Source organism: Bacillus rossius, chromosome 1, assembly GCF_032445375.1.
Source record: "Bacillus rossius redtenbacheri isolate Brsri chromosome 1, Brsri_v3, whole genome shotgun sequence".
NCBI classification, from domain to species: domain Eukaryota; kingdom Metazoa; phylum Arthropoda; class Insecta; order Phasmatodea; family Bacillidae; genus Bacillus; species Bacillus rossius.
The window spans coordinates 361,849,786-361,870,306 of NC_086330.1; the positions used below are offsets into that span (position 1 = coordinate 361,849,786).

At 37.1% G+C, this 20,521-nt stretch overlaps 2 protein-coding genes across 9 annotated transcripts in view; one reads left to right on the forward strand and one right to left on the reverse strand.

Annotated features, from left to right (window-relative positions):
* Positions 1–1,820: 1,820 nt before the first annotated feature.
* Positions 1,821–13,795, reverse strand: LOC134528319 (probable 18S rRNA (guanine-N(7))-methyltransferase). Its single transcript, XM_063361842.1, has 5 exons — positions 13,624–13,795; positions 8,800–8,837; positions 5,647–5,822; positions 3,208–3,401; positions 1,821–2,288 (listed from the first exon to the last, which is right to left on the reverse strand). The coding sequence occupies exons 1-5, from the start codon at positions 13,657–13,659 to the stop codon at positions 1,887–1,889; spliced, it is 846 nt and encodes a 281-aa protein (XP_063217912.1). The 5' UTR covers positions 13,660–13,795; the 3' UTR covers positions 1,821–1,886.
* Positions 13,796–14,331: 536 nt separating this feature from the next.
* Positions 14,332–20,521, forward strand: part of LOC134528320 (PH and SEC7 domain-containing protein) — a 129,540-nt gene continuing 123,350 nt past the window's right edge. For 7 of the 8 annotated variants that reach the window (XM_063361848.1, XM_063361851.1, XM_063361852.1 and 4 more), the window contains exon 1: positions 14,341–14,504. In XM_063361848.1, the coding sequence (XP_063217918.1) occupies positions 14,370–14,504 (135 nt within the window). In that variant the 5' untranslated portion in view covers positions 14,341–14,369. Of the gene's footprint in view, positions 14,505–20,521 lie in introns of all 8 variants that reach the window. The other variant, XM_063361845.1, reaches the window with a different exon arrangement.

Sequence of the window (20,521 nt, forward strand, 5' to 3'; positions counted from 1 at the left end):
AAAACTATACAAGTAAAATTAATTGATATTATTATTAATTTCCGTTTATTTTGAAGTATTTATCATGTAACTAACCTTACCTAATGGAAAATTTCTGTTATTTAGGCATTCACGCACACACGGCAAAATATAAAATGGCGTCTGTTGAATGATTACATAGGGCTTGTATTGCAAAATAAGAACGGCGATATCTCCAAAAGTAATTGGAATTTTTAATCTCCGCAGGCAGTTTTGAAAATAGGACGTAAAAGAGCATATAATGAAAGTTATTTCATATTTGTACGATTTTTTTTGGCGCTAATCCGTACAATACAGATTTACCAAATACGGTAAAATCATAATTTGAACAAACATGGCAGATAAAGTAAATAAAATTTAACCGTGATTACAGTAGGCCTAGGTATCAAAACAAAATCATGCAATATTTGAAAAATTACCTGATTCATTTGCTTTCAAACAGTAGTGTAGGTACTATATTCGTAAAACATACATTCCAGAACTGTTAGTACACTATTTAGTATTTACCGTATACACATAAACAAAGAACGTACCTACTTTTATTTGCGCACAGCCAAACAAAAACATTGTCGTCTGCTTTATTTAAATTTTACATACTCTGACTGGCATATAAAATCCTCATAATATACAGCCAATTAGACAAAAAGGTCAACAAGTCACTGCATGTAATGACCACTTGGCAGCAACCATTTGTTATGTTTTGTTTTGACCATGTCCATTGCCTAGTTTACAGCTTCCTGAGCTAGCCATGTGTGACAGTGGTGCAAGATGGCGGCCGTTCCGCAGTATTCACGTATTTTTTTCATCAGTACCATGCACGTGATAAATATATTATCATAGACTGCGACATTACGACTGTAAAGGAAATAGTCTGTGCGCTGAAAGATCTGGATTGATTCTTGAAATTTACGAGTGACATGGGGCTGTGTTGTGTGGTCTAGGGCGGATGTTGATTTTATTAAATAGTAATATTTATATATACATCAAAAGGTACCAAAATGATTTATGTAATAGAATTTATTACTGAACAAATTTTGGGGCACTTTTTTTCTTTGTTAATTAAAAAATTTCGCTTAACTTTCGTTAAGAATATATTTATCTCATAGAAAAATTCATTTTCGTTTCACTTTCGCGAAACTTGATAAATTTTCTTTCACTTTCATTTCGTGTGGATAAAGTCACTTTCGCACATCCCTAAAAATTTTGCTTTCAAACAAAAGCCATGCTGTGAAAATGTACAAAAAATATATCTATTTTTACAAATAAGTTTTTTTTAACTTTTAAACACTTAAGCACTCCGAAACACAACTTTACAATAACTGTCATACTTTTTGCATAGCCATGTTCCTATCTACACAGTTTTTGTTTGAAAGCGGTTTTGTGGTACACGGCTGAATCAGGCTGATAATATATTAAAAATTGAAAACCCTATTCTGGTGCACGGATGAGTTTCCAAGGAGGGCATGATGGTTAATTCCTGATAAAAACCTCTTGCTCACATTCGGGAAATGCTGACAAGGGACCAAATGAATCGACACATCGCACCCTGAGTACAAGACTATCGTAACTCAAAAAATTGAGTTTTTGAGATATTTCTACCATAAGCAGGAAAATATCATTATCTAGGCACTGCAAGACTATTGCAATATTATATTTTCTTTTACGGGACTTATGGCAAATAATGTAGTGTTGCACTCTGGAAAACATTATATATAAGAATATGTGCAAGACTATGGCATCTGAGTTGTGATAGTATTGCACCGATTTTTTAGTTACGATAGTCTTTTACTCAGGGTGCGACATTTAAAAAAATTAGCGAGTCTATATTGAAAAATACGTTTACAAGTGTTCGTTCGGCGGGGGCGAGCTCAGAACCTCCCGCTCCTGTGCCGCCCGGTGTACTTGGAGTCGGGCCTCGTCTCCTTGCCCTGCCGTGCCCACCGCTGCTTCTTCTGCCTGATCCACGCCTTGCTCTTCTTGGCGAGCCTGCCCCTGGTGCCCCGCAGGGGGTCGCCCCTGCCGCCCGCCTTCCTCGCGAACTGGACCTGATGCCGGCCCGCCTGCTGCTCCGCCTCGCCCAGGCCGGACGGCAGCGCCGACGCGCTCTCCCCTGTCATCAGCACCAGGAAGAACTTCTTGGCCTTGGTGCTGTTGGGGAAGTCCACCACCACCCCGCCGAAGAAGCCCGCCCGCATCGCCTGGGCCGTGATCAGCTCCACCTGCTCGTTGTTCTCCGGGTAGAACTGGAACACTGCCCTGGCGGTTCGGCTCTGCAACAGTCACCCTGTCTTCTGCACTTACCGCTTCAGTTATCATTGCCGAGAGTTAACCCTGGGCAAATACAATCCTTTCGACGCGAAGCTAATACCAAATTGAATGTTTAAAATATTGAAAAAAGTCCAATCAAATTGAGATTATTGTTTTTATTTTATAAAATAATAAGTTAAAGAAAAAAAAAATAGTTTGATGTTTCCAATTGAACTGATTAAGTGATTAACCAATTGTACCCTATATATAACACCATTCAATAAAAATCATAAACTAAACATGAATAATATAATAATATTAATATTGATCATTCATAAAATCAAAACTGAGTGACTCCCACCCCCCAAGAAACCAAACTTTCTTTGTCCAAATATACACCACATACAAAAAAAGCTAAATATTTTAATGAGCCAATCTTAGACTTTCATGTTTTAAAGCATCACAAAAAACGCCTATCAACACATCAGACGCAAAGCTTTGCGTAACAACTGAAGATTCACATAAAATAAATAGCAAATTTCCTGGCGAAGTCAAATTGAATATTAAAAAGAGCTTCGATTGATTCGCTTAGTTGAAGATTTTCACAGGCCTACTGATCATGTCCATTGCATATTAAAAGATGTGATATGACATAAACATAATATGTACAGATATTCACAAAGTGTAATATAATGGGTGTAAAAAAAGTTATTCAAGTGTTGGTGAAAATTATTTATTTGCACAACTTTTTACACCCATTATATAACACTTATTGTATGTCAGTTAAAAATATTTGTGGCAAAACAACAAATGAGAGGGAGGTATCAAGTTGAAGTTTCAGATATAACCCTTAGCTAATAGTAAAAATGAGAAAATAAAATAATAAATAAATCAACATGGCACACGAGACCGGATCGACACGTGTCTGGAACAGGCTCTCACCAGGCTGGCGTAGAGCGTGCTGAAGAACTTGTAGAGCCGCTTGACGGGGTTGTGGGACTTGCGGTCGGCGTTGCAGAGCCACTGCAGCGCGCTGACGCTGAGCGCGGCGTCGAACGCCCCGGCCCGGAACGGCACGCCGTGGCCCAGGTCGCCCAGGAGCAGGTCCCCCTCCGCGCCTCGCTCCACGGCCACCCCTGCACGCCCCAGCGTCACCGCCCTCACACTTCCCGCTCTCCGGAGGATCAAAGCAAAGCAGGGCCGGTGCAAGGTAAATTGGCACCCTAGGCGAAATACCTTAATTCCCCCCCCCCCCCCCCCCCCCGGACACCCCAAAAAAAAAATTTCCTTGCCTCAAAATACATCACGTAAGCCTAAGATTTTTTCAACAATCCAATGTAAGCAGGCTTGTGATTTTTTTTTTTACTTTTTTACTTATTACAAATCATAAACAGGTCACCGTGGACTTTAAATAATTACCTATATCAATATAAACATTCCAAACTGTTACAAAAATCCATTTTCATCTAGTTTCAATAATCGTTAAACATATTATATCAGCTGTTATGTGTCGTGCTGCGCCACCCCTGCTACTTGGCGCCCTAGGCGGTTGCCTAGTTCGCCTCTATGGACGCGCCGGCCCTGGATTAAAGGCATGCACGTGGCACAGGATGTCCGTGAAAGAACTTCCCAGTTTCAACGGTGTATTACTACAGTGTAATTCTACATCTCCCGATGTCTGCCGAGAAAAATTTTACGGACGTCTTTGGCTAGACTTAGTATCATTACGTCTGCCGTGTCACCGGGAAAAGTTTTTTCTTAATTTTAGTTTGGAATTACACCACGAGATCGCACAGGAATCAAAACAAAGGGGCGGCAGAATTGACTATTGAGCTTCTAGCAACCTGATAGTTCTTTCCATGAACATTAAGTGGCAATGTTGTTCATTGTTGGTAATAAACATTTCTGTTAAAGCTTTGCGGACTATACACTCTGGATCACACATGCACGATAATTGCAAGACCAAAAATAAATTTCCCACGGAAATTGTCAGCAGACTGCAACAAGTGCCATTGAAAATACCACACAAACGACCACGGAGTTTACCAAGGAACCTTTCACAGAGGCACACCTGCTTTAGTACAGACTTCAATGTATTCAGATTAGCTGACAGGCACTACACTGTATGTATCTAAAATACAAAACTGTGGGTACATATACAGAACATGTAGAGGCATAAAAATATCAATGAACATAGGTCCGGAAATGCTTCAATTTATCACCTAAATGTTCTCATGAGAGTTTATATAAATATACAATTAAATATCCCTGTCTTTTCCCTGACAGTCCATAACCAAAATGACAAATTACCTTTACTATTAATAAAAAATTAATGCATTTCACAAATTTTGCAATTTTTCTAAAAGAGCTAAAAAAAATTACAGCCTTCACCATCATGACATCTGGCCTAATTCTAACAGAACCTTCCATAAGCCATTTTAAAGTGTGTATGACTTTGTACTAAAAACCACTCCAAAAGAAAAAAAATCTTTAAATGTCCGGGTAATGACAGACTGAAGTATGATACTTTCACCACAAAATAAAGTCACTAGGGAATTTCTATGTCTTTTCCAGGATTTCAAGATCATTCCCTGACTATCCCCGACCAATTCCAATTGCCTTAACTCTCCAGAATGTGGACACACCGTATCACATACAATGAAATACACAGGATCTCCTCCACGTACTACGCCATATCAGTAAACGTGTGGAAAATATGCAGTCTGTAAGGTACAGGTTTCATTGGGATTAGTCGCATACCATGCAAATATGGCATTTTGTATACCAGTGTTGCAGTGCATCTCATTTTCTAACACTGTAACTGATCTAACAATAAAGAGAAGCATTTCAGGACCTACATTCATTGATACCGCTGCCTCCTCTTCACGTCTTGCACGCGTACCCACAGTTTAGACACGTACCTAGAAACAAGATTTTATGGTTTTATTTTTAGTCCAATTTCATTTTTAAAGCAAATGATTTTGGTGTTTTTTAATCTTTATAAACGCTGTTTTGTAATAATTAATCCACCAAAATAAGGGTAAAATTTATAAACTGCATTTTTACAGTAAAATAATTTTTAATGAATTGATTAAAAAAAAAAAAATTCAGAAAAATAAAAATGAACCAGCAAGCATTTATTGTTTGAAACTGATTCGATAAGTGATCCACAACAATGGAAATTTATATTAATTTTTCTGATACATGCACTTTGGTACAATTTTTTTTTTAATGATTTAAATTAAGTTTTTGATAAAATTCTACTTGATTCCACGATAAAACTTACACTTGGGTTCGGTACGGTGTTATGCGGTGTGATCGCGAGTCACCCCGGGTGACGGGGGTGGTGGGAGGAGGGGGGTGGCAGGGGCGGGGGCCCACCTAGCATGGCCGGAGCGATGTCGACGCCCACCCACAGGTGGCCGGCCTCCTCCAGCACGTGGCCGCTGAGCCCAGAGCCGCAGCCCAGGTCCAGGACGAGGCAGGGGCCCGGGGGCAGAGCCAGCAGCTCCAGCGCGCGCTCCGACATCTGCAGCTGGATCTCCACCATCCGCGTGCTGCAGCCGAGGACAACACTCGTCTCACAACCACCTTCAACCAGCAGCTTTCCCTGCTAGCTCTCTTGCCGCTGCGTCACTAACCCACGCACCTCATATTTACAGTACTTACCCGAAAATAACGCGCCACTGAATACAATGTGACCCCAAAACATTTTGATTTATGAGTTTACGAAAGAGACTTCACGGATTGTAAATCACAATTCAAAGAACAAAGCGCTTCAGTATCATTTAAATTATTAAATTTATTCTAATTTTTTTAGACTCTTTTTTTTTGAAGCCAATTTGGTCAGTAGAGTGATTTTCGTGGTCTCTTTTAAAACACTGAACTGCAGATGGGAAAAAAAATTTTTTGTGTTTTATGACTGTAGTTCAAAGGCAGCTGTTCAGAAAGCAAAGAATGCGATGATAAACGGTGGTGGACAGTCACCTGGGAGGGTGAAAGAGCAGCCACAGTGAATAGAAGCAAAAAGAAAACTGGATAAACTCCATAACTCCATTTGTAGAGACCGGAAAAATTCGCGAATTCATTCGGCGATAGGCTAGAAGTCAAATATATATATACCTTTTAGATGATTTTGCTATTGGCTTACTGTTCATCTGTACGAATCTCAACCAATTATAAACCCTCAACCAAAGAAGGATCGAATCACAGACAAACCAGCTGAGACGACTCACAAGTCAGCAGCCAATGAACTGGCGTTATTTGCCTAAGTGTACAGGGGAATGTGCAGTCTATCCTGAAGGCTATTGAAACCGCGAATTTTTCCGGTTTCTATCCATTTGCACCCTCACCTTCATTCTGCATCACTCATCTGTCATGCCTGTGCAGAGGTCCAGAAAGTCCCGGACTAAAGTGGCATAAGTGATGTACCGTAGTTTACAAGCAGAGCAGGTAGTTTTTATCAACTAAGCCTTTCCAATGGCAAGATAAAATTTTGGGATTATAATGCAACCTCCACGTTTAGTTTCCACAGTTTTGGTAAAAATTATAGCATTATATTCAGGTAAATACTGTACTTACAATTATTTTGAAGCTGTAAAAAGGTAATGCAAGTGATTTTTTATTTACCCCTATAAGTTACTGTTACAGTAAATATCTGAAAAGATAATTTCAGGCAAAACATAAAATGCAATAAAGCCAACATGATAAATATACAGGAAAAACCCTCAAGTAAAGACAAGAAAAAAGCAACATGGCCTGGGAGACCCAGCCTGAAGACATTTTCATGAAATTATTTTTTGAGTTTGGAGTATTTCCAACATATATTTCACCAACCAAGCACAGGATTTTATTATTCTCGACCCCCAAGGACAAATTTCACAAAAGGGACAAAAAAAATCTTACCTCCAAACTTACTACAGATTGTAACAACATGCAAACCTCGTAACTCCTTAGTTTTAGATTTCATCCAGAATTTTAACAACACAAGGTGATAAAAACACACATGACTGCATACTGTAAACAAAATACTGATGTAAACTTCTTACCTTATGAATCGAAATAACTGTACCACAAACATTCATTAAGTCAGGAAATAAGAGGTTTGCTAATTTACTTTTCAGACCATTGACATTACAAGTTTTGCTGATGGAAATTGTGTTTTAAAAAAATATTTCTCAGTTACTAAGTTTGAAGAAAATATGCAATTCATAGTTTAAAAAATTAATGAAGTTAAAATTGACAAAAAGTATAATACAAGGTTTGCTAATTGACAAAAATATGATACACATTTTTTTCTTTAACAAAAAGTCAGGAACTGTATTCAGTAGAGTCAACATGATAAATATACAGTTTCACGTATTATCCTTTATATTAGGGTTACCAGACGTCTTCTTATATTTTGACATGTCCTCTTTTTAGCCTCGTTAACAGTCTGGATGGGTTTTCCAACAAATTGGCAAATTTACTTATTATTGAAAGAATTGAAAAAACAAAATAAGAGTAAAAGTATGTATTTCACACAGATTTTGGGCAAAGTATATGACAATACAATAGCTTACCTAGGGAAATAATAAAAGAGAGTAATATTTCAACATATAAGAGGGAACTGAAAATATATCTGTACAAGGAAACGTCAGTAGAAATGTAGATATTACGTGATTAAATGTTTATAGATTAATATAATTTAAATCACAGACTAAATAAAGAAAATAAATAATTTACCATGATAAACGTGACCGAGATGTATTTAAGTGTCTACTGATTAAAGATATTGTTTCCGTTTCAGTTGATTTGCATTAGTTTACAGTTGTTTCTACTTTAAATACAATAAAAAGTTTTTTATTGTATTTAATACATTGTACACTTTGAAAAAATACTAGGTATGACTGTTTATATTTGTGTTATTATGCGAACAATTGTCACCAGACAATTTATATATATATATATATGTATATATATATATATATATATATATATATATATATAAAATTTAACTATTAATTTATTATAGATATTAATGTTGTTAAACCTCTTGCTGCTAGGTTATTTCTCACTTTCTCACCTGTCTTCATATCATCGAGCAGTTTGGTATTGGTCTCAAATGTATTTGGTAACAATCTCCAAGGGACAAGTTGTGTTCAATCAATAACAGAATGTTAATAACCAGGAGCATGTATTTTTTGTGAAAAGCTCATAACGCTCACTCCTAGACTGCAACAAGTTAAGACCCGTTTCTGTGGTTTCTTCATCGTAATTGGCAGCCGTCTACAAGAGAAGCCATCCACTGCCTAGTTTGACAGGACCAGTCGGGACTCGTTTTCTTCCGCACTAAACTTCTGTGATTCGCGTGCCGGCAGTAGACAAGCAATTGAGAGAAACTTAACCAATTATGAAACACAGACCAAGCTACCAGTTATGTTAACAACACAATTATTAGTCACAAATTCTTTTCACGAAAAATGCACGCCCCTATAGTTACAACACATGGTTGAAACATTGTTACACTATATTTTTGATCAAATACATACTTACTTTTCTGAATATTTCCTTGCTTCACTTTCATTGTAGAACTGGAACAAAAAATAAAAATCCTCAATAACTTACATGGACCTAATTTTTAATTGAATCAGTCTCATTGAAAAGTCCAAATCACCTTGAAATGAAATATGTCAGATAAAAAAAGAAAGGCCATTTCTCCAGAGATATGGCCATTTGATATAAGCTGTGATCTGGCCGCTGCATATTGGAGCGATACAGAAATTGTATTTTTACAAGGAACATGATTCGGCTTCACTAGAGTGCAGTCATACAATAATGCGAGTAAAAAAAAAAAAAATGGACATGTGGCCTTTTCCAACAGACCAATTCAAAATATGGTACAGAGAAAAAACAAAAAAATATGCATGCTTTATGAAATCAATCCAAATGAGTCATTTAATGAGGCCCAACTCAAAACAACGTGACCCAACTAACCTTATAAAAATGACATGAACTACTGTACAAATTTATGTATACATTACATGTAGTCAAATACAAAATGCATCACATATGTATACCTACTATTACATACATAGCTGTATTTGGTGGATTACGAAGTAATAACTTGGCCTGATCTTGCATGAACAAAATATTACAAAATACTAAATTAAGAGATAGGAAATCATCAGCATAATGTTTAATCTAAAATTATGTGTGTGAGCCTACATACATTAACTGCTCACACAATAAGTAAACATATCATTATTCCTATATTCATTGGAGGTTTGTTCCGTTGTCGGTTTTTTCAAGTATAATGCAGGCGAGTGTAAATTAATTTATTGTGTTACTGGCAATTTTTTTAATGAAGGACACGGAACAAGGGATTCTGAGGAGAACGACACCCCTGATATGAGCTTATGATCTGCTGCATGAACCATCTGCCGATGGTAATTTGTCGAGTTACGGCTAAGCAGGTCCGCGGGGCAGAGTCAAGCTGAGGGAATTGGTTAATTCTGATTAAGTCAGCATGCCGGTCAACTGCCGACCAGCACAGTGCGTGCTATTGGCTCGGGCACAGTAACAAACGAGCAGGTAAGTCTACGTTCATTTGTAAATAAATGAAGTTACATATCTATAATGCTATTGCATTAACATACTAGTACACGTTATGGAACTGAATATAAAAATTAACGTTCCCAAAAAATATGTAGCCTACAGAAATAACACATAACCGCTCATTTACAAACTATACACAATATAGACTCCCTTGAGCTCTTCAGAAACTTGTCAAGCCAGTTTAAACAAAAACACTAATCACTAGAGACCTGCAAAATTCGCGGTTTCGATGGCCTTCAGGATAGACTGCACATACCCCTGTACACTCGGGCAAATAACGCAAATTCATTGGCTGCCGACTTGTAAGTCGTCTCAGCTGGTTTGTCTGTGATTCGATCCTTCTTTGGTTGAGGGTTTACAACTGGTCGAGATTCGTCCAGATGAACAGTAAGCCAATAGCAAAATTATCTAAGAGGTATATGTGTTTGAATTCTAGCCCATCACCGAATTAATCCGCGAATTTTGCAAGTCTCTACTAATGACTTATAAAAATTGTTTCTAATTAAGTTATATATTTTAAGTTACGCTAAAATTATGCACCAAGTTATATATTACATGAAGAACGTATCATATGCCAAGCTATGGCTTGGCATACAAATGATACATTTACATAGAGAAAACAAATACACAACATATACAAAACGGACGCAGGCACCGCAAGGGACTGGGCACTGCAGGCAGGCTGGCACTACCCACATGGGAACCACCACGCAGATGTGCACCAGCTGTAGGCAGGCACAGTGCACACACAGCAAGGAGGTCCAGTGCAATCATTTTCATGAATACGTTTTCTTTATAATTGAATTTTAAAAGAAAAATTTATTTTGTCACACAGAAATCTCAGGAAAAAATATATACTTTTAGAACTCCAATGTTTACACAAATAATTTTAAGTAATGATTTTGCTTGAGAAATGGAAATTAAACAATCATGTTTTTCATTTTTATTAATACATACTTTGTTTATAAGTCTGCTTGTTGATTGCATGAAAAAAAGAAGTCGTAAATATATACATATTAATGTTATTAAATACATGAAACACACATGTCAAGTATGTACCTACAAAAAACATGCTTACAGTAACACATGTGCAAAAGGGCATTAAACACACTACTTGGAAACACAATCCCTGCAGCATCTGTGCACGAGGCATGTCTGGCTATAATGGGGAGAAAATACAATATTGTAGCCCACTAAGAATTACAATAATCCTTCCAAAATAATTTCTCTTTAACCTTATGTAGCTAAATAGCTGTAATCAACTTATTATCTTTGAAAGATATGTGCAATGGGAGTGCATGACTTGATGTAAGCTTTTGGACATACGCCATTGCTAAGCACATGTTAACAAGCGACGTTTTGGGAACTGCTATATGCTCCCGTCCTCAGGTAACAAGCGACGTTTCGGGAACTGCTATCTGCTCCCGCAATGGCGTATGTCCAAAAGCTTACATCAAGTCATGTAATCAACTTATTCTGTCTTCGCGTGATTTTTTTTTCAGTAATTTTTCTGCATCATGTATCCAAGTTTATCCCTTGATCCTGACGTCATGATCCAGTATGACTGATCCTGTGGTACATGATGCTTGCTGTTTTAATTTAGTAGGTCGTAAGATCCTGGACATAGCAAAAATATTACAATACAAACAATGTTCGAAAGTAAAAAGAGAAAATTTCCAGATTTTTATTTTATCTGATATTATGATAATTCATTGTTACATCACAATTTTTGTTGTATCCAGGATCTTTCTATGTACTATATTAAATCAGTAAGCATCATGTACCACACAGTCAATGTATTCAGGATCATGCTAATAGGATCAAGGGATACACTTGGATATGCAATATGAAAATTTTAACTTTTTTCTTTTAAATCCTGGAAGGGAGGGATCTGGATACCACGGACTTCCCCCCCCCCCCCATGCTTCGTCCTGGAACACAAGACGACGAATAATAAAAATACAAGTACATTAACACAGACATTAACATAAACCAAACACAGCATACAGAACAACTTGTGTGCGACTATAAACTGAAGCAAGGAATAAAAAAAAATTAAAGTTAGCAAAAGGAAGCTAGAAATATAAGTTTGATGACATCCAGCACTGTTACATGGTTCCCACACTCTTAGTGCAGATAGTTTCCCTGGGTTTCTCCTGTCCAGTGCTAATGATCACTGACGGGATGGACGGTCGAGCAGAACGGGTACTCCGAGAAAACTCCCCGGCACGCTAATACATCCACCGCGTTTCCCACTTTCTAGAAAGACATGGATTTGACCCCGCCGGGTATAGAAACCCGAATAGCCTCGGTGAGAAACTAGCGATCTGACCACAGCTCCTGAGAAGGTGTGGGAAAACTGCCAGACAGAGGACACTGCTATGGGAACAAAAACAAGCCGACGACAAGAGTGTATACTTACAGGATAGAAGAGGAAGCGATATTGTCTGCGAGTGACAGGCTAGCCAGGCTAAGGGAAGGGCACAGGGTGATTGTAGCTGATGGCTAGGAGATTATCGGGTTTGTTGTCATTAACTTAGAAACACATAACTTAGAAACACAAAAGACAGAATTTTATTAGTTATGCCTGTTCTAAGTTGTGTGTTTCTAAGCTATGTGGTTTGGTGTTTCTAAGTTATGTGGTTCAGTGTTGTGTGTTTCTAAGTTCAGACAATTCCATATTGTGTTTTTAAATTATGTTTTTCTAACTAATGATGTTTCGAAGTTGTGTATTCCTAAGTAATGTTATTTTATTAGTTATGATTATTCTAACTTATGACAGTTCTAGGTTATGTGGATTTTAAGAATTCTAAGTAATGACTGTTCTAAATTGTGTGTTTCTAAGTTATATGGAGATCCTTTATTTTGGAAGCAGTGCCTAAGACGACAGGAGCAAGGTTGCAAACGTGGTCTCCTAACTGATAAAGGGAAGGCATGGGAAGGTAATGAAAAAGGCATACCAGGCAGGATAGGAGGGTCTTGAGATGTTACTTAACTTATACGATATATGTAGTGATATATGCAAGGCATTTAATGGACTCTTTGGAGACCTGGGCAGAAGATCGTATTCAAATGAAGCTTCTGCAAACCAATAATTGTGAAATTTCTTAATAAAAAAATAATTGAAGCTAGGGAATAATATCCCTGGAAGCAGAAGTAGATTGTTATAAATATCTACGGTGTCACTGCACAAAGCTATGTGGTAGGAGATCAAGAGCAGAAGGTGGTACAGAAGGGGCATAGGGCACTGGGACCTGCTTGGAAAGATCTTGAAGGGAGAAGGGTAGGAGGATGAAGGATGAAGCATAAACCACGTTGGTCCGACCGATGCTGGGTATTCACCTGGTGACAGAGGTGGGGAGTTGAGTAAAAAGTACCAGAAGGCAGCCAAATGGGTGACAGATATGTGGGACTAAAAGAAAGGGGGATGGGGAGATACATGCCGTCTGTGATGGATTGATAGAATGGCTACTAAGGTTTAACAGCGTGATGTAGAATGAAGCAGGCCGCGGAACAGGCAGCAGCGGGTGGTTTACAAGGGATAAAATAAGCATAGAAGCTTCAAATGGTTTGAATAGGTACAGAAAAATGGAGGCATTCTTTCTTCGTAAGGTCTAAGTGGGACTGGAACAACTTAAGTGGAAGGTTGTTACTAATGTTTAGGAGAAGACTGAGAGATGTGTAACTGAGGTGAAACCTCCTTGCTGCTGGATTAATGCTCAATTGTAAAAATAATTCAAGTTTCAAGTTTCATATCAATACCAGTTCCGGCGGTGCCTGATGCTCCGGACGTGACATACTGCTCAGTTGTCTAATAATACAGAAACGCTGTGAACAGACGAACTCTCTTGAACACTTAAAAACCCTAAACAACCCTTTCCTTTTAATAACATCACCACGTGCAAGTAAAACATCATAGATAAATAAAGTGCGATAGAGAATCCAGAACGCAAATATTTACAGTGGAATGTGGAAAATAATTTTTAACCTCTGCACATACATCCAAATTTGTATAAAAATTTGATAATAAAAGTATCAGTTTAAATCAGGGTATGTAAACTCTAATATATGTTTGAAATAAATTTTAAAATTAAATATGTTTTCGTATTGATACGGTTTTGAATCACTAACAATTCCAATTCTTTTTTTTAATTACAATATTTTATATTAGAATAAACCTGGATACACAATATGGAATCTGGCTTATAATTTTGGTGTAGATTATACGATTTAATTTCAGAATCATAGCGAATTATAAATTATACAGCCATATTTTGTCATACGGAAATTCGAGTTTTTGATGAGAAAACTGTTTTACTTTTAAAATTTTTATTTTAGTGGAACTGCTTCTACATTTGTCTGTATGTTTTATCCATAGAGGTAAGAAGTAAGTAGACTAATACCTCCATGGTTTTTATATATCATTTATAAATTTTGCTTACTATAATGTGGGTTTGTTTTTTGTTTTCGTTATCAATGGTGCTCTGCCGCCATTCAATTAGTTCAACATGGCCGAAGAGTTGTTGGTGGTTTTGAGGAGAAGTGATTCTTGTGGTCTTGGATTTTCTTTATTAGGCACTGCAGGATTACCTCCGATTATATACGACATCATAGAAAACTCTCCAGCAGCGGAAAGTGGAGAGGTGAGTACACTTAAATAGTCTTTTTACTTGCCGATTTTCTGCCGCAAATTCCTTCACTATGTAGGGAATTTTGACGTTTGAATGTCATAATAAAAATTGTTTGAGTGGCTCATTTTGTAGATGTAACAGAAGTAAGTATTTCACATAGTGGAAACAATTTACGTTAAATGCAAATACTTTTTGTGGTTAATGTAGGTTCGTGTGTTAAGAAAACAATGTTAGGTTAGGTATTATGTTTTTATTAGTAGTATTATTTTATTTATGAATCGTTAGTATATTTAACTAAGGAATGCTGCTTATTCGTATGCATAAATGTTGGTATTATTTATTGTATGTCACTACTGAAAAAGTTTTTATGTTCGTCTCCAGTTAACTTTAGTAGACCGGTTTAATCCTACTGGAACTACTGCGCCGGAGCACTAGGAAGGGCCCTTTGTTTCACACCTACTTGATTATCACTGATTATATTAGATTTTCCATATTTGTATCCGAATAACTTTGAACTACTATGCATGGAATGTAAACATTTCTGCACTGCTATAAGTTTTAATGCTGCATTTTTGTGAGTAGTATTTAAGTTACGGGATTTTCTGAAGAAAATTATGTTTCTTTTTTTTAGTGATGTTAATGTTTGTCAATGTAATTTTAAAGTTTATAAACTCTAATACCGAAATCATCATGAATGGATGCACTCACCTTTCTGTTGCATTTTATCCCCTTTTTTCATTAGTTTTACTATTTAAAATAATGATTAAAATGCTGCAAGTAGAGCTGTACTATTAATGCTTGTAACAGTTTGTTCACGGTCAGCAATGTTTCAAATTTGTTTGAGGCATTTGATGCAGTTTATAAATGTAGTATCATATATGAACCAAAAGAGGCTGGAAGTTCTTTGCTTAACAAATGAGCTCCTTGTTAAAGTTGTCAGATCCATGGTAATGTCTTATGGGGAGTAGTCTAGGTCCTGATACCATAACAATATTAATGACATTACCAAATTGGTAGTGCTGACATCATTACCACCCCTACATTCTTATGGGACTAGCATGGGAATTTTGGGTGGGAAGCATTGAGGTGCTTATTTTGAACAAAATATGTTTCTTTACTAAACTAACTTATGGGTATCATATTCTATACTACAGCCCTACCTATTCCAGTATAGAACACTATTTCAAGGATGTATTTCTCATGGTATCATATTGTATGCTATATTGTATCCCTCCCGGTTTACTATTTTTGTGATACCACATTTTATAGTTCAATTATTCATTGAAAATTTATTTTAACGTCTTGGGTATCATAAAGTATGCTATGACCCCACCAATTCCAGTACATAACACATTATTGTTCATATAATATTTGAGGTATCATATTCTAAGCTACAGTCCCTCACGGTTTAGTATATTTTGCGATACCTGATTTGTAATTTTTCCTTAGTTTCTCCATTCAATTTGTTATTATTGTCAAACTTCCATGATGTCATACAGTACCCAACTTTCTTTCCAAGCACTAGTAAGTAGGTATCGTATAGTGAACTTAGCCCGTCTTTGGGTATGGTTTTTGCATTATAGTAATGTTTTTTTTTATGTTATATTTAAACTATGGAATGCTAAAAGGCATACTCTGGATGGAGCAGATAATAATGCATTTATTTGTTTATTATTTATAAACTATCTTAAAATAACAAAAGTATGGTTTAATTTAGGACCAAAGAATATGCAGTATTAGTGTGCATCCTTTTCGTCTTTCTTCCCCTTTCTCCCATCCCCCCCCCCCCCTCCACCTTCTTTTCCCATTTCGACATATCTTGATTATGTATGCTCTTAAAATAGGATCAATGGAATATCAGTACTTTAGGGTTCTAGGATGTGCTATTAAGTATATGAAAACACCAGCTCAGGTATACAAGGTTATCCTAAATCATTCATCAGGTTTTATAACACTGTTCATTGACAAGTATGCGATGAACAAAGTGTACTAGGTGATACATGAAAAAATAGATATACTCACCAAGTTTAAAAAGCACACATTAGATGGCAGGCCTGTGATGGCATGCTACAAGATGGGAGCAATGCGGGAGAAGAGTTTTTGTGTGTTAGAATATGCGAAGTGTTTGTTGGTTACGATTGTTAAGCATGCATTTATACATAAATACGGAAAAGCTGCATTTGGTCTGCAAAGCATTTTGCATTGGTTTTGCCAGTTTCGTGTAGCTGGTTGTCTGTGTAAAGGAAAAGCCACGTGATGACCGCATGTCTCGGAGGAAATCGTGGAGCACTTGAGACTGAGCTTTGTGCACAGCCCAAAAAAATCACTGGGTATTCCGCAGCATTTGAATTTTGTACCCTACTGTTTGTAACTGTTACAACTCCTGACTCCAGATGATTATACACGCTGATTGGAGTTTTGCACTCAAATACAGCAAGTTATGGCAGACAATGATGACTTTACTGGGCCATTGAGATTCAGCGACGAGGCGAATTTCCATCTTTCATGAAAGGTGAATCGTCCTAATGTGAGATTGTGGGGTACTGAATTGCTGCATGTCTATGTGGAGCTGGAAAAAAATTCAACGCAGGTGTATGGCCGCTTTTTCTTTCATCGAGAAAACAGTGACAAGTTCTGTGTACCTGGATATGTTGCAGTTGTGGTTATTGCCACAACTGACTGCTGACTCCTTGACTTTCATCTTTTAACAGATGGGGCTCCACCTCACTGGAGCACAATTATCTGTGCCTTTCTCAACAGCAAGCTGCCACATTGCTGGGTAGGACTCGCTGGTCCGGGTGATGTTCCTCTGTTTCCATGGCCCCTCAAGTTGCCAGATTTCACACCATGTAATTTCTTCCTGTGGGATTATGTTAAGGACAAAATTGATGTACTTCAATGCCAACAATGCTGCAAGAACTGAAGGAACGCATCACTGCAGCTGTGACAGACATTGATAGAAACATGCTAGAGAAAGTATGGAGGGAACTGGATTACCGTTTGAATGTGTGCCGGGTGACCAAGAGCGCACACATTGAATATTTGTAGAGTACCAGAAACTTGGTGAGTGTATGTATATTTTCATGTATCACCCATGTTTGTACGTTGTAATACTTTTCGATAAACAATGCTTTGAAACCCGATGAATCATTTAGGCTATCGCTTTTGGAGAAAAAATCTGTATGTTTTACAGCATTAATAGAAGTAATGTTTTAAGTTATTGGTACAAGAACTTGGGAATAATTTAATTAACATTATTTGATGTATCAGTTTATATATAATCAAGTAAAATTTACCCAGAAAATTATGAAGTCTGGCTTTTAAACTTGTCCAATCAGTAGTGCATCCAGGGAATTTGTGTTTTATTAAAAATTTTTCTGCATTTAAACTTAACAAGAGGCAATTCATATATTGCTAGTGACATACTTAAGTTCTCGATTATATATATAATTTTTTATGTATGAATTTGGCCTTCTTTCGTAACAAATGTCTATCCACCCCAGTGTATTTTCAAGAATTAATCTGTGACTCGATTAGAGAAGAATAAGAAGGTAGTGCTTGCAGTGTCAGACACAAGAGAGGAATGGGCTGATGTTAAGTGTACAAATGTGTTTATCAAGAATCAAATATGATAAGCATTTCCCAAGGCTTGTGACTTCTCTAGTATAAGTATATTTGCTCTTGTTATCTCAGAAAGCTTAACATTAAATTAAATGGGGTCTCTTAACATGTTTAGCATGCTAGTCATCATGTGACTCTGGTCTTTGCAAACGGATGGAGCATGTCTGATTGAATGGAATACAACCAGGAGTCTGTGCGGAATTTCATTTTGACAGGAGGGGAGGAAATAGAACCACTTTAGTTGGTGGGGATGATAGAGATATAATTTTTTTTCATTAGAATTTCAGGGGGATAATTCCCCCTCTGTATGCCCCTGGGCACAACAGTAGTAAATTAACTCTAAAATAGGAAAGAGGACAAAGTTACCTTGTATATGTCCACATATTTTATTTATGCAATGCAATGCAATGCAATGCATTCTAAATCACCTTTCATTATGGTAGAAACCATTAGGCTATGGAACAAACAGTCAGTTTTACATAAAATCATTGTAGTATTTACAAATTACCTAGTAGAAAAAATACCATAATCAAAAGTAACATAAAGAAACTGCAATATGATGATAGGAAACATATGATTTATGTGTACATAACTGCATTAAAATATTACATACTTAACTAACTTTGTGCTTGACTTTTTTGTTTCTTTATTTCAATGTGCCCAAGGACACTTGACAAGTTGATGCCAATTAATGTAATCTAAAGTATGAAGTGGTGCTACATTACTGAAATGTGAAATATTTTTTTTTCTTTTGTTCTTGTTTTCTGTGTCATGTTTGAAACTTTCTTGAGGTACCTAGGCATTTTAATTGTTTATATATACTATAGCCTACAATATTCTCACACATAAGTTTTTTTTTAATCTGACTTGTGTGTTTGGAATTTTAAACGAAATACATTTGCAGATTTTTTAAAACACAGAAACAAGGGTGTATCCAGCTCAAAACAGTAAGGCCTGGAAAGGGGGGGGGGATTTTCCATAATTCAGCTTCTGTCATTGGGAGAAAGGTCCATGAAGCCACGTCGTTTATTTAAAAAAAAAAAAAAGTTACAATAGTTTGTGAGGATTAGCTACAAACCTTTTTCTAACTGTTGGGCCTTGCTCCTTGTTTTATCTATTTTTTCCCTCTTTGGAAGTGTGGTACAGTTGCCCTCTCCCCGCCCTTTTTTTTTTTCCCCTCCTGTTCCATCCTTGATATGCCCAAGCAACAAAATCAACTAATGTAAATTGTTGGCCTTCAAAGCTGAGTCGCGTCGAGGTGGTAGATTGTACCGACGTTTCGATCTGCATTTCAGCAGGCATCCTCAGGGGTCGACGCGGCTCCAGGTAGTTTATTGGGAGAAGCCTAGATGTCCATCAAGTTCTGTCCCTGCCCGAACACGCCCGAATATTCACCTTCGGCCAACCTCGGGATTTGTTTTATTTTTGCGCAGGAAAAATGAATTCAAATATTAAAAGTGGTCGATTAGGTTAGCTACATTAAAACACTTCAAAACACTATGGACGGTTAGTATAGCTACATTAAAATAAACAGATAAATATATATATATATTCGGGCGTGTTCGGGCAGGGACAGAACTTGATGTACATCTTAGGCTTCCCGTTTATTGGGGCAATGGCAGCGAAAGCGTGCAGTCTACTTCCAGCTGTTTATGAGGTTTCATTATAGTACTTTTTATGGTATTGTCCGCGGTATTCCGAGGGGAGACTCACCTCTCCCGTACCCAAGGGGCCCGCCTCTTGACGCCGCTGCGTGTCTCGGGAGAACTACCTTGACACGCATCGAGCTGCTCATAACCTCCAGCAAAGCGGGTGGCAACTCAAATAGATAGCGCTTCTATAGTTAGCTAGTTCTTTAGTAAATTCAGAGAGGTCGTGTATACTTAAAATTCAATAATTGGAATTTTTATGACTGAATTAAATAAATTAATTAAATAAATAGTTCTCAAAAACAAAAATTATAATTTAATATGATTGTTAAATCAGTTTTTTTATTACTGTAATGTTTCCATTATGTCGCTTTTATAATAACTGGAGAGAAAATGAAATTAGCAGACATGATATAGTTCATAATCTTAAGAACTTTAAGCGTTCTGAAACGGTATCGAACATCCGGGCAGTAAAAAAGTAATGAGGCGTTATTATTATTATTATTATTATCACTGCCTTCGTTCGAGCATAAAAAACCGTTAACAATTGATTTTTTGTCAATACATTCGATCGTCACGCACTTCCGATCACGTTACACCTTTTGTACATTCATAGATGGCAGTGTAAATAGGTGATTGTGTGCGGCTACAGAAGCACAACCTTGAGCTACCGGTCTTTCTGATGTTTGGTCGTTGCCTGCAGCATCTGCTCAGCTGCTTTCTATAACACACATGCACATTGACCCACATTTCCGGGTC